The sequence below is a fragment of the Pseudophryne corroboree genome, chromosome 10 (assembly GCF_028390025.1).
Source record: "Pseudophryne corroboree isolate aPseCor3 chromosome 10, aPseCor3.hap2, whole genome shotgun sequence".
NCBI classification, from domain to species: Eukaryota; Metazoa; Chordata; class Amphibia; order Anura; family Myobatrachidae; genus Pseudophryne; species Pseudophryne corroboree.
In genome coordinates this window covers 106,533,549-106,559,919 of record NC_086453.1, presented here as the reverse complement: position 1 = coordinate 106,559,919, position 26,371 = coordinate 106,533,549, and the positions used below count along the sequence as shown (strand labels likewise).

The 26,371-nt window shown below is 45.4% G+C and overlaps 1 protein-coding gene across 1 annotated transcript; it reads left to right on the top strand.

Moving 5' to 3' along the window:
- On the top strand, positions 1-26,151 carry LOC134966169 (zinc finger protein 836-like). The gene is made up of 3 exons (XM_063942716.1): positions 1-364; positions 9,205-9,335; positions 24,535-26,151. The coding sequence occupies exon 3, from the start codon at positions 24,579-24,581 to the stop codon at positions 25,800-25,802; it is 1,224 nt and encodes a 407-aa protein (XP_063798786.1). The 5' UTR covers positions 1-364; positions 9,205-9,335; positions 24,535-24,578; the 3' UTR covers positions 25,803-26,151.
- The last annotated feature ends 220 nt before the right edge of the window (positions 26,152-26,371 follow it).

Here is a 26,371-nt window from a genome sequence, read left to right as displayed (position 1 = left end):
TCCACTATCTGGGCATGCTAAGACTTATAGTTCCACTGCAGCCGAAGGGCTACAGGTTGCCTGTCCGTGCATTATGATCATTTAGATGAGACAGCAGCCGGCCAAGTGGCATTCCTTCCTTCCCTGCACTAGGAGCAGCAAGGCACCAACCATTCCAGATGTCTGCCCTCTCCCCCACCTAAAGCACTGTGACTGCAGACTCCATCCGGTCCTAGTGCCCGGTGCTTGCACCTACTCCTTTCTTTTGTTCCATGAAACCAAGGACACACACATTCAAGTAGGATGTATGACCCCTGTCTTCGAGCCTACATTAATATCCATTGATCATGATCAGTATGAGCTGCACGGGGTGATAGGCACAAAGGTACAGTATACCTGACATGTGTGTTTGCAGAGTATTGCATTGCAGTGTGTTTATTATTTGTGTAACAGGAAGGAGTAATTCCCCCCTGACACCACAGATACTGTGATCCTTGTCTATTTTTCCTACCTGCACTAATCTGATTCTTTTACATTGAGGTTTCTGTACTTAGCTCAGCCTAGACTCACTGGGGAGATGGTTAAAATAAATCAGTGGTGACTGGAGGTTACTGTAGCTGTGTAACCCAGTCTGTGTGCATTTGATAGCATAATAATTGCTGATTATTGCTTTGGGGAATCCTTAACTTGGCTGCTGCAGATTTCTGATGTAATACTTGTGCCATGATGCATGGTGTTCAGAGATAGTCATGGTGGTATGTAAACCTGGCACCTTTCTATCACAACACACCGTGTGTAACACAGTGCACAGTGCAATGCACACACATTTGCAGTAACCCATAGCTACCACTCAGATTTTCATTGTCATTTTACAAATTGTGGTAAAAAAATAGAATTGTAGCTACAAGGTGTTTGGTTGCTATGGAATCTGGTTACTATGGTTTCCACCATGTATGTAACTAACTATGATTTGCACCACTGTGTTTTTGATTAAAAATGGATTGGTACGCCAAAGTATTAGGTTGTTTTCTCTAATTATGAGTTGACAACAAGTATATTTTCATATTGATTCAAAGTAGCAATTTAATTATTTGTGATGATTAAAATGCGTTGCAATGATGATCCAGAAAGACAATGTTATGCCCAAATTAGTAATGGTTTCATTGCTAATCAGGACCTAGATTGTTATCTGGTCATTCTGTGAAACCATCAGTACTGCTGGGTACACACTGAGCGATATATAGTTGTGATGCAGATCAGAACACTATATCGTTCACATAGCATAGTTGTGTACTTGCGATTGCACATGCCCGGCTGACATTCTCTGGTCACCCTATCTGATGTCAGATGGGATGATCCTACAGACATCGGCATGCAGTTACATGTGGCATGTAATGATACATTGCGCCGTTGTATGATATATCGTGCAGTGTGTACAGCGGGGCAATGTATTGTTACATCGGCTGGAACACACATCATGTAGTGTGCACCCAGCTTAAGGATACAACATTGGGCCTAATTCAGACCTGTTTGCTCGCTAGTTTTTTTTTTTGCAGTCCTGCATCCGCATAGTCGCCGCCCATAGCGGAGTGTATTTTAGCTTTGCAAGTATGTGAACGAATGTGCAGCCGAGCTGTACAAACAGATTTTGTGCAGTCTCTGTGGGTAATTCAGACCTGATCGCTAGTCTGCATTTTCATACAGCGGGCGATCAGGTCTAAACTGCGCATGCGTATGCACCACAATGCGCAGGCGTGTTGCATGGGTACAAAGTGGATCACCGCTCAGCGATGGGTTTTTGCGAAGGATCCATTCGCACGGGCGTTTGCAAGGAGATTGACAGGAAGAAGGTGTATATGGGTGGCAACTGACCATTTTCTGGGAGTGTTTGGAAAAACTCAGGCGTGTCCAAGCGTTTGCAGGGAGGGTTCCTGACGTAAGTTCCGGTCCTGGACAGGCTGAAGTGATCGCAGCGGCTGAGACATTTCACGTCAGATGACGATATGTGCATGGGCAACTGAATGACCCATATGTTGGCTGCAGGAACCGCTGACAATGACGTCTCTACTGGTTCCTGTGGCCAGGCATGTTGGGCGGTGGATTGATAAGTGAGTATGCACATATTATTTGTGCAGAACACCTACCAAATCGGGTCGTTTGGCTCATCGGGGCGGCCAGACGATCCATCGTTCAGGTGTGCAAATCCAATTTATATTCCTCCAAGCATCATCAATTTTGAACATCAGCTACTTGGGTACTTTCCTGTAAGAAACATAAATTGAATGTTGATGTATCATACTTACCTATTTCTTAGTATAACTGGCTGAGCTGCTGACTTGTACATCTAGAAGATTTGTAATAAAGTGTAAAAGTTTAAAGAGATAACAGATTTCCAAAAACCCCAAATATTTTCTGTAAAGGTGTACGGAATACGTGCACATTTTTATTTATTTTCAAAAAATAACTAAGTAAATAAAAATATATGTTATCTGTAAGACAATACCTTGTCTGCAACGCTGTAATAAAATTATTGTATTTCCCTATTTTTGTAACAATTTTAATGTTTATAATGTATAGTCTTTGCTAATACATAAATAATTCTGCTATGAGTGATACAACATTGTGGAATATGTTTTTGTGAGAAGGCAATTAGTTATTTGTACTTTGTGCTTTATTCTGCACAGTTTTTATTATATAAAAAAGTCAAATGTGTTTCTCAGATCCAGGGACTGATATTTCAAACCTGAGAAAGAGAGAAATTGGAGAAGTTATAGGCCCTACACCAGTGGTTCCCAAACTTTTGTGAGTCACGGCACCCTGGAGTGTCAGATTTTTTTTTCACGGCACCCCTAGGCCACAAGTTTCTTATTGAGAAATTTAGAAAAAAATATTAGATTAAGTTAATTATTTTTATATGTCATCCTTAGGGTCAGTTGTGTGGTGAGGGACAAGATTTGCTTCTGTATGTCCACATATTATTTAATTGGCAGCCACCAGCACTGGTTTTGCCTATTAAATTGACAATAAATAGTTTGAATTGGTCCTTGACAACCAACCTGAGGCACCCCTGCAAGTGCCTCGCGGCACCCCAGGGTGCCACGGCACACAGTTTGGGAACCACTGCCCTACACACTTATAGATTTCACTAAACCATATGAACGTTCTCGTTCTTTAATGAACGAGAACTCGTTCATATCGTTAAGTGTGTAGGCACCAACGATGAACGATGCGCGGCCCCGCGCTCGTTCATCGTTGGTGCCGGGATGCATGCAGGCCAATATGAACAAGCTCGTCCATATTAGCATGCACTGCTATGGAGCCGGGTGATGGGGGGAGTGAAGAAACTTCACATCCCCGACACCTCCCCCCCTGCCGCCGTGTCGCCCGTCGGCTGTATCTGCCGTCGGGCAGCTCGGCGGCGGGTCAGGTAATGTGTAGGGCCCATTAAACATAGTAACCAATCAACTTCTACCTGACATTTATCGCGCACAGTCTATGAAATGACAGTTAGAAGTTGATTGATTAGTTCCTATGGCCAATCTCACTCAAAGCTTTGGTACATCTACCCCCCCCCCCTTCCCCTCCCCTCCACGAAAAACTTTATTTTGTTTTGCCTCCGAGAGCTGTTTTACCCATTTCATTATGGTAGGTTTAACACAAGAAATTCCCAAATTCAGGCGCTAGATGTAGATTCACACAAAGTGAATTTGAATCTACATCTAGCGCCTGAATTTGGGAATTTGTTGTGTTTTTGTCTTTGTATATAAGGGGTTAAGTGGCCCTTTGTATTCCCAGGTGGCTGCACGGGTGTGGTTTGCGCCTTGGGCGTCAGATTCTTTCTGTTAAAGTTCATTATGGTAGGTTGTCCAGGTACTAAAATTCACTTGGAACACAGTTACCCTGAAGACCTGCTCCACAAATTAATTTATTTTGCTAAAAGGTCTTTATTTTGTTTAGTTTCATGATCATTTATCTAGTCTTACAAAGCACTTTCAAACTGAGCTAAAATAAGTAAATTCCTTTACAACAGCTGCCTTAACGTAAAGTATTGAACATCTTTATCAAGTGCACGGTTGTTAGCCAATGGTGGTGACAGTGTCGCACCAGTATCTTATCGTTTTGGTGCGTTTCCTGTACATGAGCATATTCTGCTCTACAGTGGTTGTATTGTCTACAGATTTGTGCTTTATTTAGAGGATGCCTGGCAGACGGCACAATGGAGGTCATTCCGAGTTGATCGCTCATTGCCGATTTTCGCAGCTCAGCGATCAGGTGAAAAAACTGCATTTATGCGCATGCATATGCCCCGCAATGCGCACGCGCAACGTACGGGTACAAAGCCCTTTGTGGTTGTGCTCAGGTTCTAGCGAAGTTTTTCTTCGCACTGACGGCCGCAAGAAGATTGACAGGAAGGGGGCGTTTCTGGGTGTCAACTGACCGTTTTCAGGGAGTGTTTGCAAAAACGCAGGCGTGTCTGAAAAAACGCAGGCGTGGCTGGGCGTTCGCTAGGCGGGTGTATGACGTCCAATCCTGACACGAATAGGCTGTAGTGATCACAAGGGCTGAGTAGGTTCAGAGCTACTCTGAAACTGCACAAACTGTTTTTGCAGAGCTCGGCTGCACATGCGTTCGCACTTCTTCTAAGCTAAAATACACTCCCCAGTGGGCGGCGGCATAGCGTTTGCACGGCTGCTAAAACTAGCTAGCGAGCGATCAACTCGGAATGACCCCCAATGTGACCTTATTGGCCTTTTCAAGCATCTTTGTATACATTTTGTTTGGGAAATGCTGGAACTGATTGACTACTATTATGATACAGGGTACAGAAACCAGAAGGGTTAAAGAATATGTCTCTGTGGATTAAATAATTCCTGCCACATTCAGTAGCTGCTACATAGTACAGTTAATGTAATTAGATTGCTTGTGCTGCAGCTATGTATTTACTTTTAGCTGATGAAGGTGACACTGAGGTTTGCTTTGTCCTGGTCTAGCCTTTAGTACCATGGGGGTCATTCCGACCCGATCGCTCGCTGCAGTTTGTTTCAGCGATCGGATCGGAACTGCGCATGCGCCAGCACGTCCCCCCGCATGTCTGTGTGAATGATCGTACTGCTACGATCAACTCGGAATGACCCCCCATACCCCCAGATTCACTTGTTTGTTTGGGTTGGGTATGTGTGACCGGCGGTCCCCATACCGACGCTGGGATCCCGGCTTCGAGATGCTGAGGGGGTAGGGGGAGGGCGAGGGCAATGAAGCCCCTTGTGGGCTCCCTGCGCACTCCATGCAGCGGGCTCGGTGGATCACTGCACTCGCCACAGGTTCTATTCCCACTCTTAGGGTGTCGTGGACACCCACGAGTGGGAATAGTCCCTGTTAGTCGTCATGCCGACTATCGGGATTGTTAGGGTACCGGTCACACAACTACGTCCCATTTGATTTACATGCTCTTGTGTCTCTGACCAAGGCTGCGGCACCGTATTCAGGTTACTTTGTCATAAACGTAAATTTAAAGTCCTGATAATTCATTCTGATCTCATTTCACGTTCCACAGCATTCCTGTTACTTGGGGAGAGATGTACTAAGCCTTGTAGAGTGATAAAGTGGAGAGAGATAAAGAACAGCTCCTAACTGTCGATTTTCAAGCACAGCCAGTACATCTCCCCCAAAGTACAGCACAAAGCACAGCTTAGTACATCTCCCCCAAAGTAGATGGAGTCACAATTTTTCTGTTATTGTAGATTATTATTATTATTAATATTATTATTATTATTATTATTCATGGTTAGAAAAAAAAAGTTTTTTTGGTGTAAACCATTTTTTGTTCACCTGTTTTTTTTTGCATTGTTGTTTCTTCTTAGATTGCGATCGCGTGTGCGCATGCGCAGAAGTGTTGAAATCGCCAAATAGCGATTTCCGCACTAATGCGATTCATGCTGAATCGGGCCCAGAGTACATAAACAGAAACAGTATGAAAAATACCAAGAAAAAATTGACTTACAGTACAATACAGGACATGGACAATACAGGACATGGACAAGGCTTATAAACAATGCAGCAGCAGTCATAATACCCAAATAAGCAGCAGGGTGGTAGAACCCAAGTTCTAGGTGCCATTGTACTCTGTGGGGAAGAGATGATGGTATAAGTGAGGGAAGGAAAAGCACATGAGGGAGAGCTTACAAGCGAGGGAAGGAAAAGCACTCTGCTCGTGAGAGCTTACACTCTAACGGAGATTAGAACTGTTGTTTGCCAAAAACCTTTCAATATTGATAGTGATGTTGAGGTTGATATATCAATCAGTGAAGAGAGTGGAGAAGTGGACCAGTGGAGTAGTCGTTTATTATTATTATCCTGTATCTATACGGCGCCACAGGGATCCGCAGCGCCCAATTACAAACAAATGAGCAAAACAAGAAAACAGTGAATTACAGTTCAAGACAATATAGGACAAGTGCAGGGTATATAAACATAGCTACATCAGCAGACAACACTGAAATAAGTATCAGGGTGGCAGAAAACCGAGAGATTTGGAGCCATCAAAGGAAATATGGAGTAGAAGATAATTTAAGATAGAAGAAAAAGTACACGAGGGAAAGGGTCCTGCTCGTGAGAGCTTTCATTCTAAAGGGTAGGAGCAGATAGACAGGGGTGACGTAGATGGGATAGACAGTGAGCGTGGGACAGAGGGCTTAGGATGAGAGTTTGTTGGGTTTGGTGAAGAAGTGGGTCTTGAGAGCCCGTTTGAAGTTTTGTAGAGAGGTGGAGAGTCTGAGGGGGAGACGTGGAGAATATAAGCTTATTGGTTGCTATGAGTAACTTCTCCACTTCACTGCTTAATACATCAACCCCGTTATTTGGTAACCCTTCAGGTTTCCAAGTATCAAGTGCTTTTGCCTGACCAGAACAGTTTAATATTCCTGAATTTAGAATTTCAGATTGAAATGGAAATTTCCATAATTATCTCTCTTGATTTGTAATCCAGTTTAATAAGCAGCACAGGTGATGTCTGAGCAATGTCACAATAATCCCTGCTCATTACAAGTAGCTACATCAACCTCATAAGTCAATACGTACTGTATGTTCCTCTGTAAGAGTCATCTAAGGATCATATGCTTTACCACTGGACAGATCCCGACAGTCACAATTCCAACAGACCCCAGAGGTAAGTAATGGCCTTGGTTTTAGGGTTAGGCTCTACGGGGAGGTTAGGGTTATGCTGCAGTGGTGGGGGAGATTAGGGTTATGCTGCAGTGGTGGGGGAGATTAGGGTTATGCTGCAGTGGTGGGGGAGATTAGGGTTATGCTGCAGTGGTGGGGGAGATTAGGGTTAGGCTGCAGTGGTGGGGGAGATTAGGGTTATGCTGCAGTGGTGGGGGAGATTAGGGTTAGGCTGCAGTGGTGGGGGAGATTAGGGTTATGCTGCAGTGGTGGGGGAGATTAGGGTTAGGCTGCAGTGGTGGGGGAGATTAGGGTTATGCTGCAGTGGTGGGGGAGATTAGGGTTATGCTGCAGTGGTGGGGGAGATTAGGGTTATGCTGCAGTGGTGGGGGAGATTAGGGTTATGCTGCAGTGTTGGGGGAGATTAGGGTTAGGCTGCAGGGGGTGACGGTTAGGGTTAGGCTGCAGGAGGGGACGTTTAGGGTTAGGATGCAGGAGGAGTAGGTTAGGGTTATACTGTGGGAGGGGCGAGTTAGTGGTAGGGTAAAAATACCTACTGCGATCCATTGGGATCCCGCTGTCGGTACTCCAACTGCCGAGATTTCGTACCTAACCCGTTTCCAGATGGCGTTGTTGTTCTGTGGGAGGTTTGCTCCATCCGCTGTGAATCTGACATGCCTGGATTGGCCACATCTTTGTAGCACAATTTATGACACAGCTAAGATAGTTTTATCCAGTTCCGTCTACAGTGACACATTCATCATTTGCAAGGAATGCTTTCTCATTTGTATCACACTCTATTGCGGCATATATAATAATAAAACAGTACTGCTTGTTTTCGCTTGGATCAGAGAATTCATGGTGTGAAAACAAGTAAATTCTGTCCACAAAACTGACTTGCATTCACCTCTGCATCAGCCCCTGATTCGGCAATTTATGTTTGTATTGTACTTGACTTAATCATCGCTATGTGTATAAGAGGTGAGCTGGCCAATCACTGTCACACATTGATTGAAACTGATAAACTTCCATCACTTGCTGCCTATGGGGGTCATTCCGAGTTGATCGCTAGCTGCCGTTGTTCGCAGCGCAGCGATCAGGCTAAAAATCGGCATTTCTGTGCATGCGTATGCCCCGCAATGCACACGTGCGTAGTACGGGTACAAAGCCCGTTGTGGTTGTGCACAGGTTCTAGCGAAGTTTCCAGTCGCACTGACGGCCGCAAGAAGATTGACAGGAAGGGGGCGTTTCTGGGTGTCAACTGACCGTTTTCAGGGAGTGTTTGCAAAAACGCCGGTGTGTCTTAAAAAAATGGAGGCGTGGCTGGGCGTTTGCTGGGCGGGTGTATGACATCAAATCCAGACACGAATAGGCTGAAGTGATCGCAAGCGCTGAGTACGTTCAGAGCTACTCAGAAACTGTACAAACTGTTTTTGCAGAGCTCGGCTGCACATGCGTTCGTACTTCTGCTAAGCTAAAATACACTCCCCAGTGGGCGGCGGCATAGCGTTTGCACGGCTGCTAAAACTAGCTAGCGAGCGATCAACTCGGAATGAACCTCTAAGTATTATAATGATCATAGGAGCCGGGTATCGGAGGATCATGGCTCTGTCATCTAGTGATTTGTACCAGTGATGTGTATTCACAACTATTACAAATACACCTTTGTTTTCTAACTCTTTTAGTCCCTAATTAACAACAGTTTATATACAGTAATATTCTCAGATGATATTTTCTCTCCCACAAATATCTGCTCTTCTTAAAGTGCATTTTTTCAGTATTTAAGCTGTATACATGTTAGTCATGGTTACATATTTATCCAATCCCCTGAGCAGTTTATTTGAACTTTCTGATTTGTTATAGGTATATCACCATTCTTATACTGGGTTATCCCTCTTGTTTTAGAAGCAGTTATAAAATAACTTTTAGGTTTTCTTCTCTCTCTCTCTCTTTTTGCACAGGTCTTCTGCTCTACCAGCCTTATTTTATTATAACGCAGCTACTATGAAAGGATCTGTTAGTATACTATAATATTAAACACATGATTATTTTTTTGTTTTTTAGGTGCACCCTATTGTTTTTCTTCTATTGTATTGGCTTGGTTTTCATGAAGCAGATGAGCAATACGAGGCAAGAACAGAGCAAGATGGGTCTATGAGAGCCACCAGAGTACCCTGTGGAACCTATGAAATTAGGTATGCATTGTTTTTTCGTTTTTTTTCTAAATCATAACATTATTATTATTATTATTATTATTATTATTTACTTATATAGGGCCAATGACACTGTGCTGTGCTGTACAGAGATACACACACACACACACACACACACACACACACACACACACACACACACACACACACACACACACACACCTATGGGTGTCCCTTTGTCAGGAGCCAATTAATCTACCTATGTGGGAGGGAACTGGAACACCTGAAGTAGGCCGGCACAGATACCTGGAGAACATACACACTCCACACAGATAGCACTCTGGTTGTAATACAAACCCATTCATCTGCTATCTCTTTTTAAAAATCCAGTAGCAATCTTCGTCTCTGCAGTGGGCCATATAGAAATGTCAGTTCCGCAATGCCAAGGGAGGGCTGCAACTTTCATATATATTTGCAAAGTAAAATAATCAATTTATTTCAGCTGGGGGCTGAAACTCTCTCTGCACATGTTACATTTGCTCCACCTGCAGTGCAACATGGTTTTGCCCATTAGTGTGCTTTTTTGGTTTTGCTAACAAACCTGAATAACCCCCAATATACAGACATATGCGTATGCAGTAGTGGTTGCTTGCACATGACAAAAATGCATATCTTGCACAATAATACAGGCACACTCCCAACTTTAACAGGGAGATGTATGCAACATTCAAGAGAGATAAAGTGGAGACTTTGCACACAGCAACAAATCAGCATCTAGCTATCATTTATCTACCACAGTATATAAAATGTCAGTTCGTATCTGATTGGTTGATATGAGCAACGTCTCCACTTTCTCTCTCTCTCTCCAAGGATACATCTGCCTCTTTATGAACTCATTTATATATGCAAATGTAAAGTTTCTGCAACAAGTGTACAATGTTTGCCTAACAGATCAATAACCACAGAGTACTGAAAGATTACTACGTATGTCTGTATGGAACATTCATCATGGGAGTGTTGCATACAGAAATGCATGTTTTTCTTTTTAAATTATTGGTTAAGATGATACAATTATTTTCCTTTTATGAAGTATGAAATTATCAGGTGCTTTTGGGAATATATATTTTGTCTCTAATGGTTCTACAAGGTGCTAGGCTGTCACCCTGCCTCCCTCCCCTGAAATTTACTTCTGCTATGTTTAATTACATAGACTTCATCAGAGACATCTGGATAAGCACCTTGTGCCTTTTCCGCCTCCCAGAAGCTGAATATTCCATTATATAATATTTCTCTTACGTCCTAGAGGATACTGGGGTCCACATTAGTACCATGGGGTATAGACGGGTCTACTAGGAGCCTTGGGCACTTTAAGAAACTAATAATGTGCGCTGGCTCCTCCCACTATGCCCCTCCTACCAGACTCAGTTTAGAAAATGTCCCCCGGAGCTTAGGGAAGCTCCTAGGAGTTTTCTGCATTTATTTTTCTGTTTGTTGTTTTCAGAGAGGGCTGGTTGGCACCAGACTGCCTGCTTCGTGGGACTTAGAGGGAGAACGGCCCAATCTCCTTTAGGGTTAATGGTCCCGTTCCCTGCTGACAGGACACTGAGCTCCTGATGGAACCATTCGCAAGCCCCACCACGGCGAGCGTACAGTCCCGCAGCACACCGCCACCCCTAACAGCCAGAAGTAAGAAGAGTGGTGAGTCGGAAGCCGGCGTCCCGGTTAGCGGGTCGCCGGCTGTAATTGCGGCATGAGGGTAGGAGCGCAGCACTGACGAGCAGACTGTGGCTTCAGGCTTCAGAGACATGCAGTGTGTATGTGTGTTCCGCTGTGAGGGGCGAGCTGAAGACACAACTAACAATACCTGCATTGGCAGTACAGCTTGCAGGGGTTCTAACCCACTGTAAAGCAAACCATATACCCTCAGCCAGTATAAAAATCCAGAAAGACCGCGTGCCATTAAGGGGGCGGGGCTTCACTATGAGTGGATCCAGTGGCTCACCAGCGCCATTTTCCCTCTGCAGCTCTCACTGAACAGACTGGTAGAGAAGCGCAGCTCCTCCACAAGGACTCCAGATTACCTCAGTGGTACCAAGGGGGTCATTGCAAGGGAGGGAGCAGTATAAGAGTATTGATACCCTATTAAGGGTACTTAGGGGGTCATTCCGAGTTATTCGCTCGTTGCCGATTTTGGCTATACTACGATTAGCCGCTAACTGCGCATGCGCATGGTACGCAGGGTGCATGAGCTAAGTATTTTAGCTCAAAACTTAGTAGATTTACTCACGTCCGAATGAAGAATTTCCATCGTTGAAGTGATCGGAGTGTGATTGACAGGAAGAGGGTGTTTCTGGGCGGAAACTGGACGTTTTCTGGGAGTGTGCGGAAAAACGCAGGCGTGCCAGGATAAAACGCGGGAGTGTCTGGAGAAACGGGGGAGTGGCTGGCCGAACGCAGGGCGTGTTTGTGACGTCAAACCAGGAACGAAACGGACTGAGCTGATCGCAGTGTAGGAGTAAGTCTGGAGCTACTCAGAAACTGCTAAGAATTTTCTATTCGCAATTCTGCTAATCTTTCGTTCGCTATTCTGCTATGCTAAGATACACTCCCAGAGGGCGGCGGCCTAGCGTGTGCAATGCTGCTAAAATCTGTTAGCGAGCGAACAACTCGGAATCACCCCCTTAGTCTGCGACCCAGAAGAAGGGCTCTGTGTGGGTTAACTATGCTTAACCTTTCTTGTGTGTGTGTGTGTGTGTGTGTGTGTGTGTGTGTGTGTGTGTACTTTCACATTACAATGTCTAAGGAGTGTGTTTCATGCACAGCAGAATGTTTTTCTTCCCCAGGGGGATCACTACAATGTACTCAGGATAGTACACATTCTCAGGCTAGTGGATCCGAACCAGCATGGTTGGATTCTCTAAAAGGGATCTTGAATATTTCTAATAAATTATCCCAGAATGAGAAAGAGACGCAATACTTAAGACAGTCTGTGGATGACCTGATGAATAGAGATTCAGTTCCCATACCAGCGTCTCAGTCCCCTACCATTTGTCCACAAAAGCGTATACTGGACCAGATCCTTCAGACTGACACTGATGACGACGTGTCAGACGCAGAGGAGGGTGAGGTGGACTCAGCAAGGGGGGGGGGGGTATGCAGCTCTGTCACAGGGGGTACAAGCTCTGATAGAAGCTATTAAACACATTCTACAAATTCCTAATAAGGTGACATAGGAGGTGGAGAAGTCTTATTTTAACGTACAAAAATAAATCCTCTGCTACTTTTCCTGCATCAAAAGAGTTAAATGCTCTGTTTGAAGAAACTTCGGTTAATCCTGAGAAGAAGTTTCAAATCCCTAAGAGATTACTCATATTCTTCCCTTTTCCTCAGGAGGATAGGAAAAAATGGGAAAACCCACCGATTGTAGACGCATCAGTACCTAGGTTGCCACGTAAGATAGTCTTACCTGTCCCTGGGGCAGCCTCCTTAAAGGACACGGTTGACCGCAAGATTGAGACCACTCTCAAATCCCTCTACACAGCTGTGGGGGTGACCCAGAGACCCACTATTGCTTGTGCATGGATCACTAGGGCCATTGCTAAATGGTAAGGTAATCTAATTGATGAGTTAGATCCTTTACACAGGGGAGAGATAGTTTTACTCCTACAGCATATACAGGACTCTGCAAATTTTATGGTGGACGCCATGAAAGAAATTGGCTTGCTCAACGCTCGCACCACTGCCATGGAAGTTTCAGCACGCAGAGGCTTGTAGCTACGCCAGTGGACTGCGGATGCGGTTTCCAGAAAGGGCGTGGAAAGCCTACCATTCACAGGTGAGGCCTTGTTTGGAGATGAACTGGATACATGGATATCTAAGGCGACTGCGGGTAAGTCTACATATCTTCCTTCCGCAGCCCCCCCTGTCAGAAAGACCTACTCAGCTCCAACTTTGCAGTCCTTTCGGACAGCCAAGTTTAAGAACAAAACCAGAGGTTCTTCTACTGCCTTCAGAGGTGCTAGAGGTACACCCAGAAAAACTGCAGCTGCAGGTTCACAGGAACAGAACTCAGGTTCATGACGGTGGAACGCGCTGCCTGGAAGACAGGCAAGTGGGAGCCCGATTAAAAGATTTCAGTCACAGCTACAAAACAAGGGTTATTATTCCAACCTGTTTGTGGTACCGAAACCGGACGGTTCGGTAAGGCCCAATCTAAACCTCAAGTCACTCAACCCGTACTTACGGGTGTTCAAATTCGAGATGGAGTCTCTGAGAGCGGTGATCTCAGGTCTGGAGGAGGGGGAATTCCTGGTGTCTCTGTATATCAAGGATGCGTACCTTCATATTCCAATCTGGCTGCCTCATCAGGCTTATCTAAGGTTTGCATTGCAGGACTGTCACTACCAGTTCCAGGCCCTACCATTTGGCCTCTCCACAGCACCGAGGGTGTTCACCAAGGTAATGGCAGAGATGATGTTGCTCCTCCGCAAGCAGGGTGTGAACATAGTTCCGTACCTGGACGATTTGCTGATAAAAGCACCATCCAGGGAGAGTTTGTTGGACATCATTGCCCTCTCAACTCGACTACTCCAGGATCATGGGTGGATTCTGAACCTACCAAAATCACCTGGAGCCAACACAGAGGCTTCCGTTCCTGGGGATGATACTGGATACAGAGGCACAGAAGGTATTCCTTCCATTGGAAAAGGCATTGGTAATCCAGTCGATGGTGCGGGATGTTCTGAAACCAACCCGGATATCGGTGCATCTGTGCATTCGCCTTCTGGGGAAAATGGTAGCCGCCTACGAGGCGCCACAGTATGGAAGGTTTCACGCAAGGCCCTTCCAGCTGGATATGTTGGACAAATGGTCTGGATCGCATCTCCACATGCACCTAAAGATACGTCTGTCGCCAAAAGCCAGGATCTCTCTGTTGTGGTGGCTTCAGACTTCTCACCTGACCGAGGGCCGAAGGTTCGGGATTCAAAATTGGATTCTGCTGACCACAGACGCGATCCTCAGAGGTTAGAGAGCAGTCACCCAGGGGGAACAGTTCCAAGGAAATGGTCAAGTCAGGAAACCATTCTACCAATCAACATTCTGGAACTAAGGGCCGTGTACAACGCCCTTCTACAGGCATCACATCTTCTTCAAGATCAAGCCATTCAGTTCAGTCGGACAATGTGACGGTGGTAACTTACATAAACCGACAGGGCGGAAGGAAGAGCAGAGCAGCAATGTCAGGGGTAACAAGAATTCTCCTCTGGGCAGAAAGACACGTTGTGGCATTGTCCGCAATCTTCATTCCGGGAGTAGACAACTAGGAAGCAGACTTCTTTCAGCAGACATGACCTCCACCCAGGAGAGTGGGGCCTCCACCCGGAGGTGTTCAGGTGCTTGACACGTCGGTGGGGAATTCCACAAATCGACATGATGGCCTCTCGTCTAAACAAGAAGCTCAAGCGGTATTGTTCCAGGTCGAGGAACCCACAGGCAGTGGCGGTGGATGCTCTGGGGACCCCATGGGTCTACCAGATGGTGTATGTGTTTCCGTCACTTCCATGGATTCTAAAAATTCTCAAAAGAATAAAAAGGGAAAAGGTTCATGCAATTCTCATTGCTCCGGGCTAGCCAAGAAGGGCTTGGTACGTGGATCTACTGGACTTGCTTCTGGAGGATCTGTGGCCTCTACCTCTTCGAGAGGATCTCCTGCAACAGGGGCCGTTCGTCTATCAAGACTTACCACGGCTACGTTTGACGGCATGAAAGTTAAGCATCAAATTCTAACCCGGAAAGGGATCTCGGACAAGGTTTTTCCGACTTTGTTCCAAGCCAGAAAGGGGGTAATGTCTAAGCATTACCACCGTCTCTAGGTGTGAGAACAGGAAATTTCCTGCGGTGGAATTTCAACTGGGACGTTTTCTGCTTTTTCTGCAATCAGGTGTTGATGTGGGCCTACGTCTGGGCTCCATAAAAGTCCAGATTTTGGCCTTATCCATTTTCTTCCAGAAACAATTGGCTTCCCTCCCTGAGGTTCAGGTGTTCTTCAAGGGTTTTCTGCACATCCAGCCGACCTTTGTGTCTCCTACAGCACCTTGGGATCTCAACGTGGTGTTGCAGTTCCTACACTCAGAATGGTTTGAGCCCTTACAGGAGGTGGACGTAAAGTTTCTTACGTAGAAAACTATCACACTGTTGGCCCTGGCTTCAGCCAGGTGTGTGTCCGAACTGGGGGCGTTGTCTTATCAGAGCCCCTATTTGATTTTCATTAGGATAAAGCTGAACTCAGAACTCGTCAGCAATTTCTTCCAAAGGTGGTGTCTGCATTTCATATCAACCAACCTATTGTGGTTCCGGTGGTTACAGACACCTCTTCTACTTCAAAGTCCCTAGATGTTGTGAGGGCTTTGAAGATTTATGTGAAGCGGACAGCTCGTCACAGAAAGTCAGACTCGCTGTTTGTTCTCTATGATCCCAATAAAATTTGGTGTCCTGCTTCAAAGCAGTCTATTGCTTGCTGGATCAGGCTTACTATCCAGCATGCTTATACTACGGCAGGTTTGCCGGTTCCAAAAACCTGTACAGGCACACTCTACTGGGTCGGTGGGTTCTTCCTGGGCGGCTGTCCGGGGTGTCTCGGCTTTACAGCTCTGCCGAGCAGCTACTTGGTCAGGTTCGAACACGTTTGCTAAGTTCTACAAGTTCAATGAGGAGCTTCAATTTGGTCAATCAGTTCTACAGGAACCTCAGCACTGTCCCGCCCGGTTTGGGAGCTTTGGTACATCCCCATGGTACTAATGTGAACCCCAGTATCCTCTAGGACGTAAGAGAAAATAGGATTTTAATTACCTACTGGTAAATCCTTTTCTCGTAGTCCATAGAGGATACTGGGCGCCCGCCCAGTACTTCGGTTTTTCCTGCACAGTTACTTGGTTAAGTATTATTGTTGGTTCAGCTGTTGCTGTTCCTGTTCCTGTTTGGTTAGCATGGCTTTCCTCTTGTTGTGTGTGCTGTTTCGAATCTCACCACTGTCCTTTTAAATACTTCTCTCAAGGTATATCCTTCTCGGGCACAGTTTCTAAACTGAGTCTAGAAAGGAGAGGCATAGAGGGAGGAGCCAGCGCACACTATTAATTTCTTAAAGTGCCCAAGGCTCCTAGTGGACCCAGCTACGGGGGTCATTCCGAGTTGATCGCTAGCTGCCGTTGTTCGCATCTCAGCGATCAGGCTAAAAAGCAGCATTTCTGAGCATGCGCACGGGCCGCAGTGCGCACGCGCCAAGTACTTTCACACAAAACTATGCCGTTTTACACAAGGGCGAGCGACTCTTTTCAGTCGCTCTGTTGATCAGTGAGTGATTGACAGGAAGTGGGTGTTTCTGGGTGGTAATTGGCCGTTTTCCGGGAGTGTGCTAAAAAACGCAGGCGTGTCATGTAAAAACGCAGGCGTGCCTGGGGAGACGGGGAGTGGCTGGCCGAACGCAGGGCGTGTTTGTGATGTCAAAGCAGGTACTAAACTGACTGAAGTGATCGCAAGGAAGGAGTAGGTCTGCAGCTACTCTGAAACTGCTTGAAATAATTTCTACACTGTTCTGCTAACCTTTCGTTCGTACTTCTGCTAATCTAAGATACACTCCCAGAGGCCGGTGGCTTAGCGTTTGCACTGCTGCTAAAAGCAGCTAGCGAGCGATCAACTCGGAATGAGGGCCTATACCCCATGGTACTACTGTGGAACCCAGTATCCTCTATGGACTACGAGAAAAGGATTTACCGGTAGGTAATTAAAATCCTATTTTAATCTAGTTAATATCAACAGATGCAAATAATATCTATCAATACATTTAAAGTATATACAAGACTCTTAAACTAGGTAATATTAAAATATATTTGTATTACTTAGTCAATATTAGAATGCAATTAGTTAATATTAGATATTAGTTAATATTAGAATGCAGGTAATTAATTAGAATGAGAAAGTGCCTAGAAAATAAAGTAAACAACCCCTTTAATAGAGATGCTCAGGTAAGGATTACAGTGGTAGATAAAAACTAATATGTGTCTTAGGGTCTAATTTAGAGGTGGACGAGAGGCATAGCATTGGATCAACATCATTCAGACCATCATACAGCTGAACAGCCCTACGCGACCAGGGTTTTTCCCGTGCCCGACTCGGGTCGGGTGCAGTGCAAAAGGCATAACCCGAGTCATGCATAAAAAGCTACTGATTGGCGGCCTCAGGAGTGCTTTTAGATGATGTCATCTCCAAGCATCCTGTGTGAACAGCGACGACTCAGGAATAACCCTGGTCCCGGCAGCGGTCTGAAAGGGTAAATATATCCGAAGCCCCGGTTCCAACCTGTGTCCGGTATCCCGGGTCGGAGCTTTTCTGTCTGAAAGAGGTATAAAGGACTTTTTCCTTCAAGTGAGATCTTAAACATAAAGACTGTAATTCTTGTGACTGTTCTCTATCAGTATAGTAAGGTGGAACAAACTAAATACTATGGTGTCCAGGAGAAGGAATAATTGCAGTGCACCGTACATTACATCAGTAGCAGGTACCATTGTTTGGAATTGTGCGCCTTAGTTACAGACAAAATACTTGTAGTTTTTTATTTTTAACAGACATTTATTTTGACTTCGCTTTTTATTAATTTTTTCACATTACATCACGTTAAGCTTTTAATAATTTACAGCTTATTTTATTATGAAATTTAATAAAAGTTATGTTTTATGATTGCTGTTTTATGTGTGTGCCCCACAACAGAATGCTATCCTCTTCTCTTCTTCTCTATGAGCTACTTATCCTAGGTAGAACCTCCCTGATAATTTGGTTACTGTTTATGCTGAAAATTGTCTGTACAGAGAATGGCACCAACACACTTAGGGGGTTATTCAGAGTTGTTAACAAACCAAAAAAGCGCACTAATGGGCAAAACCATGCTGCACTGCATGTGGGGCAGATGTAACATGTGCAGAGAGATTTATATTTGGGTGGGGTGTGTTCAAACTGAAAATAAGAATTTACTTACCGATAATTCTATTTCTCGGAGTCCGTAGTGGATGCTGGGGTTCCTGAAAGGACCATGGGGAATAGCGGCTCCGCAGGAGACAGGGCACAAAAAGTAAAGCTTTCCGATCAGGTGGTGTGCACTGGCTCCTCCCCCTATGACCCTCCTCCAGACTCCAGTTAGGTACTGTGCCCGGACGAGCGTACACAATAAGGGAGGAATTTTGAATCCCGGGTAAGACTCATACCAGTCACACCAATCACACTGTACAACCTGTGATCCGAACCCAGTTAACAGTATGATAACAGCGGAGCCTCTGAAAAGATGGCTCACAACAACAATAACCCGATTTAGTTAGCAATAACTATGTACAAGTATTGCAGATAATCCGCACTTGGGATGGGCGCCCAGCATCCACTACGGACTCCGAGAAATAGAATTATCGGTAAGTAAATTCTTATTTTCTCTATCGTCCTTGTGGATGCTGGGGTTCCTGAAAGGACCATGGGGATTATACCAAAGCTCCCAAACGGGCGGGAGAGTGCGGATGACTCTGCAGCACCGAATGAGAGAACTCCAGGTCCTCTTTTGCCAGGGTATCAAATTTGTAGAATTTTACAAACGTGTTCTCCCCCGACCACGTAGCTGCTCGGCAAAGTTGTAATGCCGAGACCCCTCGGGCAGCCGCCCAAGATGAGCCCACCTTCCTTGTGGAATGGGCCTTAACAGATTTAGACTGTGGCAGGCCTGCCACAGAATGTGCAAGTTGAATTGTGCTACCAATCCCACGAGCAATCGACTGCTTAGAAGCAGAAGCACCCAGCATTGTTGGGTGCATACAGGATAAACAGCAAGTCAGATTTCCTGACTCCAGCCAACCTGGAAACTATATTTTCAGGGCCCTGATAACATCCAGCAACTTGGAGTCCTCCAAGTCCCTAGTAGCCGCAGGTACCACAATAAGCCGGTTCAGGTAAAACGCTGACACCACCTTAAGGAGAAAACTGGGGACGAGTCCGCAGCTTTGCTCTGTCCGAATGGACAATCAGATATGGCTTTGTGAGATAAAGCCGCCAATTCTGACACTCGCCTGGCCGAGGCCAGGACCAACAGCATGGTCATTTTCCATGTGAGATATATCAAATCCACAGATTTGAGTTGTTTAAACCAATGTGATTTTTTAGGAATCCCAAAACTACTTTGAGATCGCCCAGTGCCACTGGAGACATCAAAGGGGCTGTATATGCAGTACTCCCTTAACAACTTCTGGACTTCAGGAACTGAAGCCAATTTCTTTCTGGAAGAAAATCAACAGGCCGAAATTTGAACCTTAATGGACCCAATTTGAGACCCATAGACACTCCTGTTTGCAGGAAATGTAGAAATTAACCTAGTTGAAATTCTTCCGTGGAGCCTTCCTGGACTCACACCCTGGCACATATTTTCACCTAAGTGGTGATAATGTTGTGCGGTCACCTCCTTCCTGGCTCTGACCAGGGTAGGGATGACCTCTTCCGGAATGCCTCTTCCCTTAGGATCCGGCGTTCACCCGCCTTGGCGTCAACGCAGCTGCGGTAAGTCCCGGAACAGACACGGTTCTTGCCGAATCAAGACCCTTCTTAGTATCTCTTGAAGTTCCGGGAACCAAGTCCTTCTTGGCCAAACCGGAGCCACGAGTATAGTTCTTACTCCTCTCCTTCCTATCATTTTCAATACATTGGGTATGAAAAGCAGAGGATGGAACACATACACCGACTGGTACACCGACGGTGTTACCAGAGCGTCCCAGCTATTGCCTGAGTGTCTCTTGACCTGGCGCTTCAGGTGGGACGCCATCATAACCACCTTTGGTCTTTCCCAACGGTTTACAATCATGTGGAAACTTCCAGATTAAGTTTCCACTTTTCCGGGTGGAATTCATTTATGCTGAGGAAATCTTCCCAGTTGCCCACTCCCGGAATGAACACTGCTGACAGTGTTATCACATGATTTTCCGCCCAGCGAAGAATCCTTGCTGTCATTGCCCTCCTGCTTCTTGTGTCGCCCCGTCTGATAACGTGGGCGACCGCCATGATGATGTCCTACTGGATCAGCACCGGTTGACTTTGAAGCAGGAGTCTTCCTAGGCTCAGAGCATTGTAAATTGCCCTTAGCTCCAGTATATTCATGTGGAGAGAAGTCTCCAGACTTGACCACACTTCCTTGGAAATTTTTTCCCTGTGTGACTACTCCCCAGCCTCTCAGGCTGGTATCCGTGGTCCCCAGAACACAGTCCTGAATGCTGAGTGTGCTGCCCTCTAAAAGATGAGCACTCTGCAGCCCCCACAGAAGAGACACCCTTGTCCTTGGAGACAGGATTATCCGCTGATGCATCTGAAAATGCGATCCGGACCATTCGTCCAGCAAATCCCCTGAGATCTGCCGAATGGAATCGCTTCGTAAGAAGCCACCATTTTTCCCAGGACTCCTGTGCATTGATGCACTGATACTTGGCCTGGTTTTAGGAGGTTTCTGACTAGGTCGAATAACTCCTTGGCTTTTTCCTCCCGGAGGAACACCTTTTTCTGGACTATGCCCAGAATCATTCCTAGGAACAGCAGACGTATCGTCGGAAAACAGCTGCGATTCTTGGAATATTTAGAATCCAGTCGTGCTGTCGTAGAACTACTTTAGATAGTGCTCTTCCGACCTCCAACTGTTCTCTGGAACTTGCCCTTTTCAGGATATCGTCCAAGTAAGGGATAATTTAGATGCCTTTTTTCTTTGAAGAAACATCTTTTCGGCCATTACCTTGGTAAAAAGGCCCGGGGTGCCGTGGATAATTCAAACGGCATCGTCTGAAACTGATATTGACAGTTCTGTACCACGAACCAGAGGTACCCTTGTTGAGAAGGGCAAATTTGGACATGGAGGTAATCCTTGATGTCCAGGGACACCATATAGTCCCCTTTTTTCCGGTTCGCTATCACTGCTCTGAGTGACTCCATCTCGATTTGAACCTTTTATGCAAGTGTTCAAAGATTTCAGTTTAGACTATGTCTCACCAAGCCGTCTGGCGTCAGTACCACAATATAGTGTGGAAAAATAATACCCTTTTCCTTGTTGTAGGAGGGGTACTTTGATTTATCACCTGCTGGATATACAGCTTGTGAATTGTTTCCAATGCTGCCTCCCTGTCGGAGGGAGCCGTTGGTAAAGCAGACTTCAGAAACCTGCGAGGAGAAGATGTCTCGACTCTCCAATCTGTACCCCTGGGATAATACTTGTACTATCTAGGGGTCAACCTGCGAGTGATCCCACTGCGCGCTGAGACTCTTGAGACTACCCCCCCACCTTGAGTCCGCTTGCATGGCCCCAGCGTCATGCTGAGGACTTGGCAGACGCGGTGGAGGGCTTCTTTTCCTGGGAAGGGGCTGCCTGCTGCAGTCTACTTCCCTTACCTCTATGTCTGGGCAGATATGACTGGCCTTTTGCCTGCATGCCCTCATGGGAAAGGAAGGATTGAGGCTGAAAAGACGGTGTCTTTTTCAGCTGAGATGTAACTTGGGGTAAAAAGGTTGGATTTCCCAGCTGTTGCCGTGGTCCCCAGGTCCGATGGACCGACCCCAACTAACTCCTTCCCTTTATACGGCAATACTTCCATGTGCCGTATGGGATCTGTATCACCTGACCACTGTCGTGTCCATGACATCTTCTGGGTGATATGGACAACGTACTTATCTTGATGCCAGAGAGCAAATATCCCTCTGTGCATCTCACGTACATATATATAGAATGCATCCTATTAAATGCTCTATATGAATAAAATATTTTCAGTCAGGGAATCCGACCAAGCCAACCCAGCACTGCATCTCCAGGCTGATGGCGATCGCTGGTCGCAGTATAACCACCGTATGTGTGTATATACTTTTTAGGATATCTTTCCAGCTTCCTATCAGCTGGCTCCTTGAGGGCGGCCGTATCTGGAGACGGTAACGCCACTTGATAAGCGTGTGAGCGCCTTATCACCCTAAGGGGTGTTTCCCAACGCGCCCTAATTTCCGGCGGGAAAGGGTATAACGCCAATATTTGCTATCGGGGTAACCCCACGCATCATCACACACTTCATTTTATTTTATCTGATTCAGGAAAAACTACAGGTAGTTTTTTCACTCCCACATAATACCCTTTTTTGTGGTACTTGTAGTATCAGAAATATGCAACACCTCCTTCATTGCCCTTAACGTGTGGCCCTAATGAGAAATACGTTTGTTTATTCACCGTCGACACTGGATTCAGTGTCCGTGTCTGTGTCTGTGTCGACCGACTGAGGTAAATGGGCGTTTTTAACGCCTCTGACGGTGTTTCTGAGACGCCTGGACCGGTACTAATAGTTTGTCGGTCGTCTCACGTCGTCAACCGACCTTGCAGCGTGTTGACATTCTCACGTAATTCCCTAAATAAGCCATCCATTCCGGTGTCGACTCCCTAGAGAGTGACATCACCATTACAGGCAATTTCTCCGCCTCCTCACCAACATCGTCCTCATACATGTCGACACACACGTACCGACACACAGCACACACACCGGGAATGCTCTGACAGAGGACAGGACCCACACTAGCCCTTTGGGGAGACAGAGGGAGAGTTTGCCAGCACACACCAAAACGCTATAATTATATAGGGACAACCTTATATAAGTGTTTTCCCTTATAGCATCTTTATATATATCTCAATATCGCCAAAATCAGTGCCCCCCCTCTCTGTTTTAACCCTGTTTCTGTAGTGCAGTGCAGGGGAGAGCCTGGGAGCCTTCTCTCCAGGCTTTCTGTGAGAGAAAATGGCGCTGTGTGCTGAGGAGATAGGCCCCGCCCCTTTTTCGGCGGGCTCGTCTCCCGCTATTTAGTGAATCTTGGCAGGGGTTAAATATCTCCATATAGCCTCTGGGGGCTATATGTGAGGTATTTTTCGCCAAAAAAGGTTTTCATTTGCCTCCCAGGGCGCCCCCCTCCCAGCGCCCTGCACCCTCAGTGACTGCCGTGTGAAGTGTGCTGAGAGGAAAATGGCGCACAGCTGCAGTGCTGTGCGCTACCTTTAGAAGACTGCAGGAGTCTTCAGCCGCCGATTCTGGACCTCTTCTTACTTCAGCATCTGCAAGGGGGCCGGCGGCGCGGCTCCGGTGACCATCCAGGCTGTACCTGTGATCGTCCCTCTGGAGCTGATGTCCAGTAGCCAAGAAGCCAATCCATCCTGCACGCAGGTGAGTTCACTCCTTCTCCCCTAAGTCCCTCGTTGCAGTGATCCTGTTGCCAGCAGGACTCACTGTAAAATAAAAAACCTAAGCTAAACTTTCTCTAAGCAGCTCTTTAGGAGAGCCACCTAGATTGCACCCTTCTCGGCCGGGCACAAAAATCTAACTGGAGTCTGGAGGAGGGTCATAGGGGGAGGAGCCAGTGCACACCACCTGATCGGAAAGCTTTACTTTTTGTGCCCTGTCTCCTGCGGAGCCGCTATTCCCCATGGTCCTTTCAGGAACCCCAGCATCCACAAGGACGATAGAGAAATCTAAATTGCAGTATAAAAATAAAACAGTCAGTATTTACCCTGCACAGAAACAAAATAACTCACCCAAATCTAAATCTCTCTGCATATGTTACATCTGCCCCACCTTCAGTGCAACATGGTTTTGGCCAATTGCTAACTTTTTTGGTTTGCCAACAACTCTGAATAACCCCATAATTCATTTGTCTCATAAATCTCCTGTGCACATTTTTTTCATAGTCCAGTCCAATATCACTCATCCTCAAAGAAGGAACTGATGTGTACGGTTGGCCACACAGTGGTGGTACTGCATCATCTCACCATGTGGAGAGAGATAAAGTTCCAGTCAATCAGCTCCTTTCATTTTTTAAATAGCCTGTATAATTCGTTAGAACCTGATTGGTTGGTGCTCCACTGTATCTCTCTCCAAGGTATGATACATCTCCCCCAGGTGTGAAAAACTAATGACTTTCAGACCTGATAGTACCCACCACTGTATGTACATTTTGAAAAGAACGTTCACATCTACATGTTCGAAATTTTCCAAAAGTAGTCATGTTTCTAATTCAGATATCTTTTCATCTCATACATTCCAAAAACTTCTGTTATGTATGTTTGTGATGATGGCTAGCCATCTTTCATCTGTCATTTTAGTTTAGTGGCCTCCTTTTAACCTTGTACATGGAATTAATTTTTCTATTTTTGTATTTTAAGGATGGCTGGCAGAAATCTGATGGACAGTGTATAAAAAACGTTATATGATGACGTCTCCAAATCAAACCAAACAATATCATCAGCCATGGACAACTAATTATTTGGATCATAGTAAGGAGTGGACTGAACCGATCAATCCAATGTACAACTCTGTGACTAGGAAACAGGTGTGGGCTTCTGGCATTGAGCCTCTAGAAAGAGAAACATGTGGCTTGCTTGTATCTCAGCAGAGCTATGGCTACAGATCTGACGGCACAGACATGAGAGAGGAACCGGGTTTTCCAATTTTATACAATTATTTTGATAACATGCATCGTAAATGTCTACCTGACGATGTAACAACATCACATTGGATTGCGACTGGAACAGAACTCATCAAATTGGATCCTGGACCAATTTCAAGATCATTTCTCACATCACCTTGGAATGTTATCCAGAATTCTTCTGAGGCAATGATAAACTATGGATGTGACGTTGAAGGTAAGCAGACACAACATTCATATTGCGGAAATCCATCCATGAAGGTAGTGAAAAGCACTGACAGTGATATTGCATCTGCAAGGGATTCTTATTGTATCAAGACAAGCTCATCTTCAGATATTTGTAGTCAAGACCAACCATCTATGATGTCCATTTCAGACTTTAGTGAAGATGGTAAAGTTGAAATGACCAACACCCACCCTTTACTCCCTATTACTCAAAACAGAGCCCTCCAATACCAACTTAAAGAGTCAGAGACATGTTTTACAGAAGAAAACAAGTTCCTGTTGATAGATGCTCAGGGAGTTCCATATACTGTTTTCAAGAAGGATCTTGTAAAGTCACCAAACAATTCTGATGAACCAGCTGAGATATCATTGCAGGTTCCCAGAAAATTTCATTATTGTCTGGTCTGTTTTAGGTCATTCTTGTATGTCTCTGATCTGGAACGTCATAGCATCACCCACTCAGAGCGCAAACCCTTCGATTGTAAAGTTTGTGGAAAGAGCTTCAAACGGTCATCTCATCTACAACGTCACAAGCATATCCACACTGGTGACCGGCCATTCCTATGTGACATTTGCCAGAAAGGATTTAGAGAATCTGGTGAACTACAAAGACACCAAAGAGTGCATACTGGGGAAAAGCCTTACCAGTGTGAACTTTGTTATCTCCGCTTTACAGAACGAAACACCCTCCGCAGGCACATAAAGAGGAAACATCCAACGCAATTTCTGCACCAGCAGGATGCGGGGGACAGCAGTGACTGGGAAGAGAACCTCAAGTAAATTCCTGTAGATGACAGACTGTAATTTAAGCAAATGCATCTCACTGTTCCTTACTCATGGATAAAATAGAAACAGAAGAATTGGATAGCTGTGCAAAGAATTAGTTGCTCAGCAGGTCCAAGCTGCAACCTCAGTTTATGGATACTAGAATCTAATAATTAATAGGAAAATCAAAATAATGACTTGATTTTGCAGGTGCAACTAGTATATTGAACTAATCAACCAAAAAGATTTTTAACACAAGACCCAAATTTCAGACTATGCTATCAATATAAAGGTTGCAGTTCATATTGAGTATAAACTATTAAAAATAATATTTCTCTGGCATCCATAAGAGATATTGGGGTGAACTTAGTATGATGGGTTATAGAATGGGTCCAAAGGAGCCGGTGCACTTTAAATTTGTTCCACTGGGTGTGCTGGCTCCTCCCCTCTATGCTCCCTCCCACAGGCAGTTTAGAAAAAAGTGCCCTCAGGAGAGGATGCGCACTCTGGGAGCTCCAGAGAAATTTTATTCACTTTTGTTTTAAACTTTGTTATTTTAGGTATACTGTCTGGGCAACAGTATA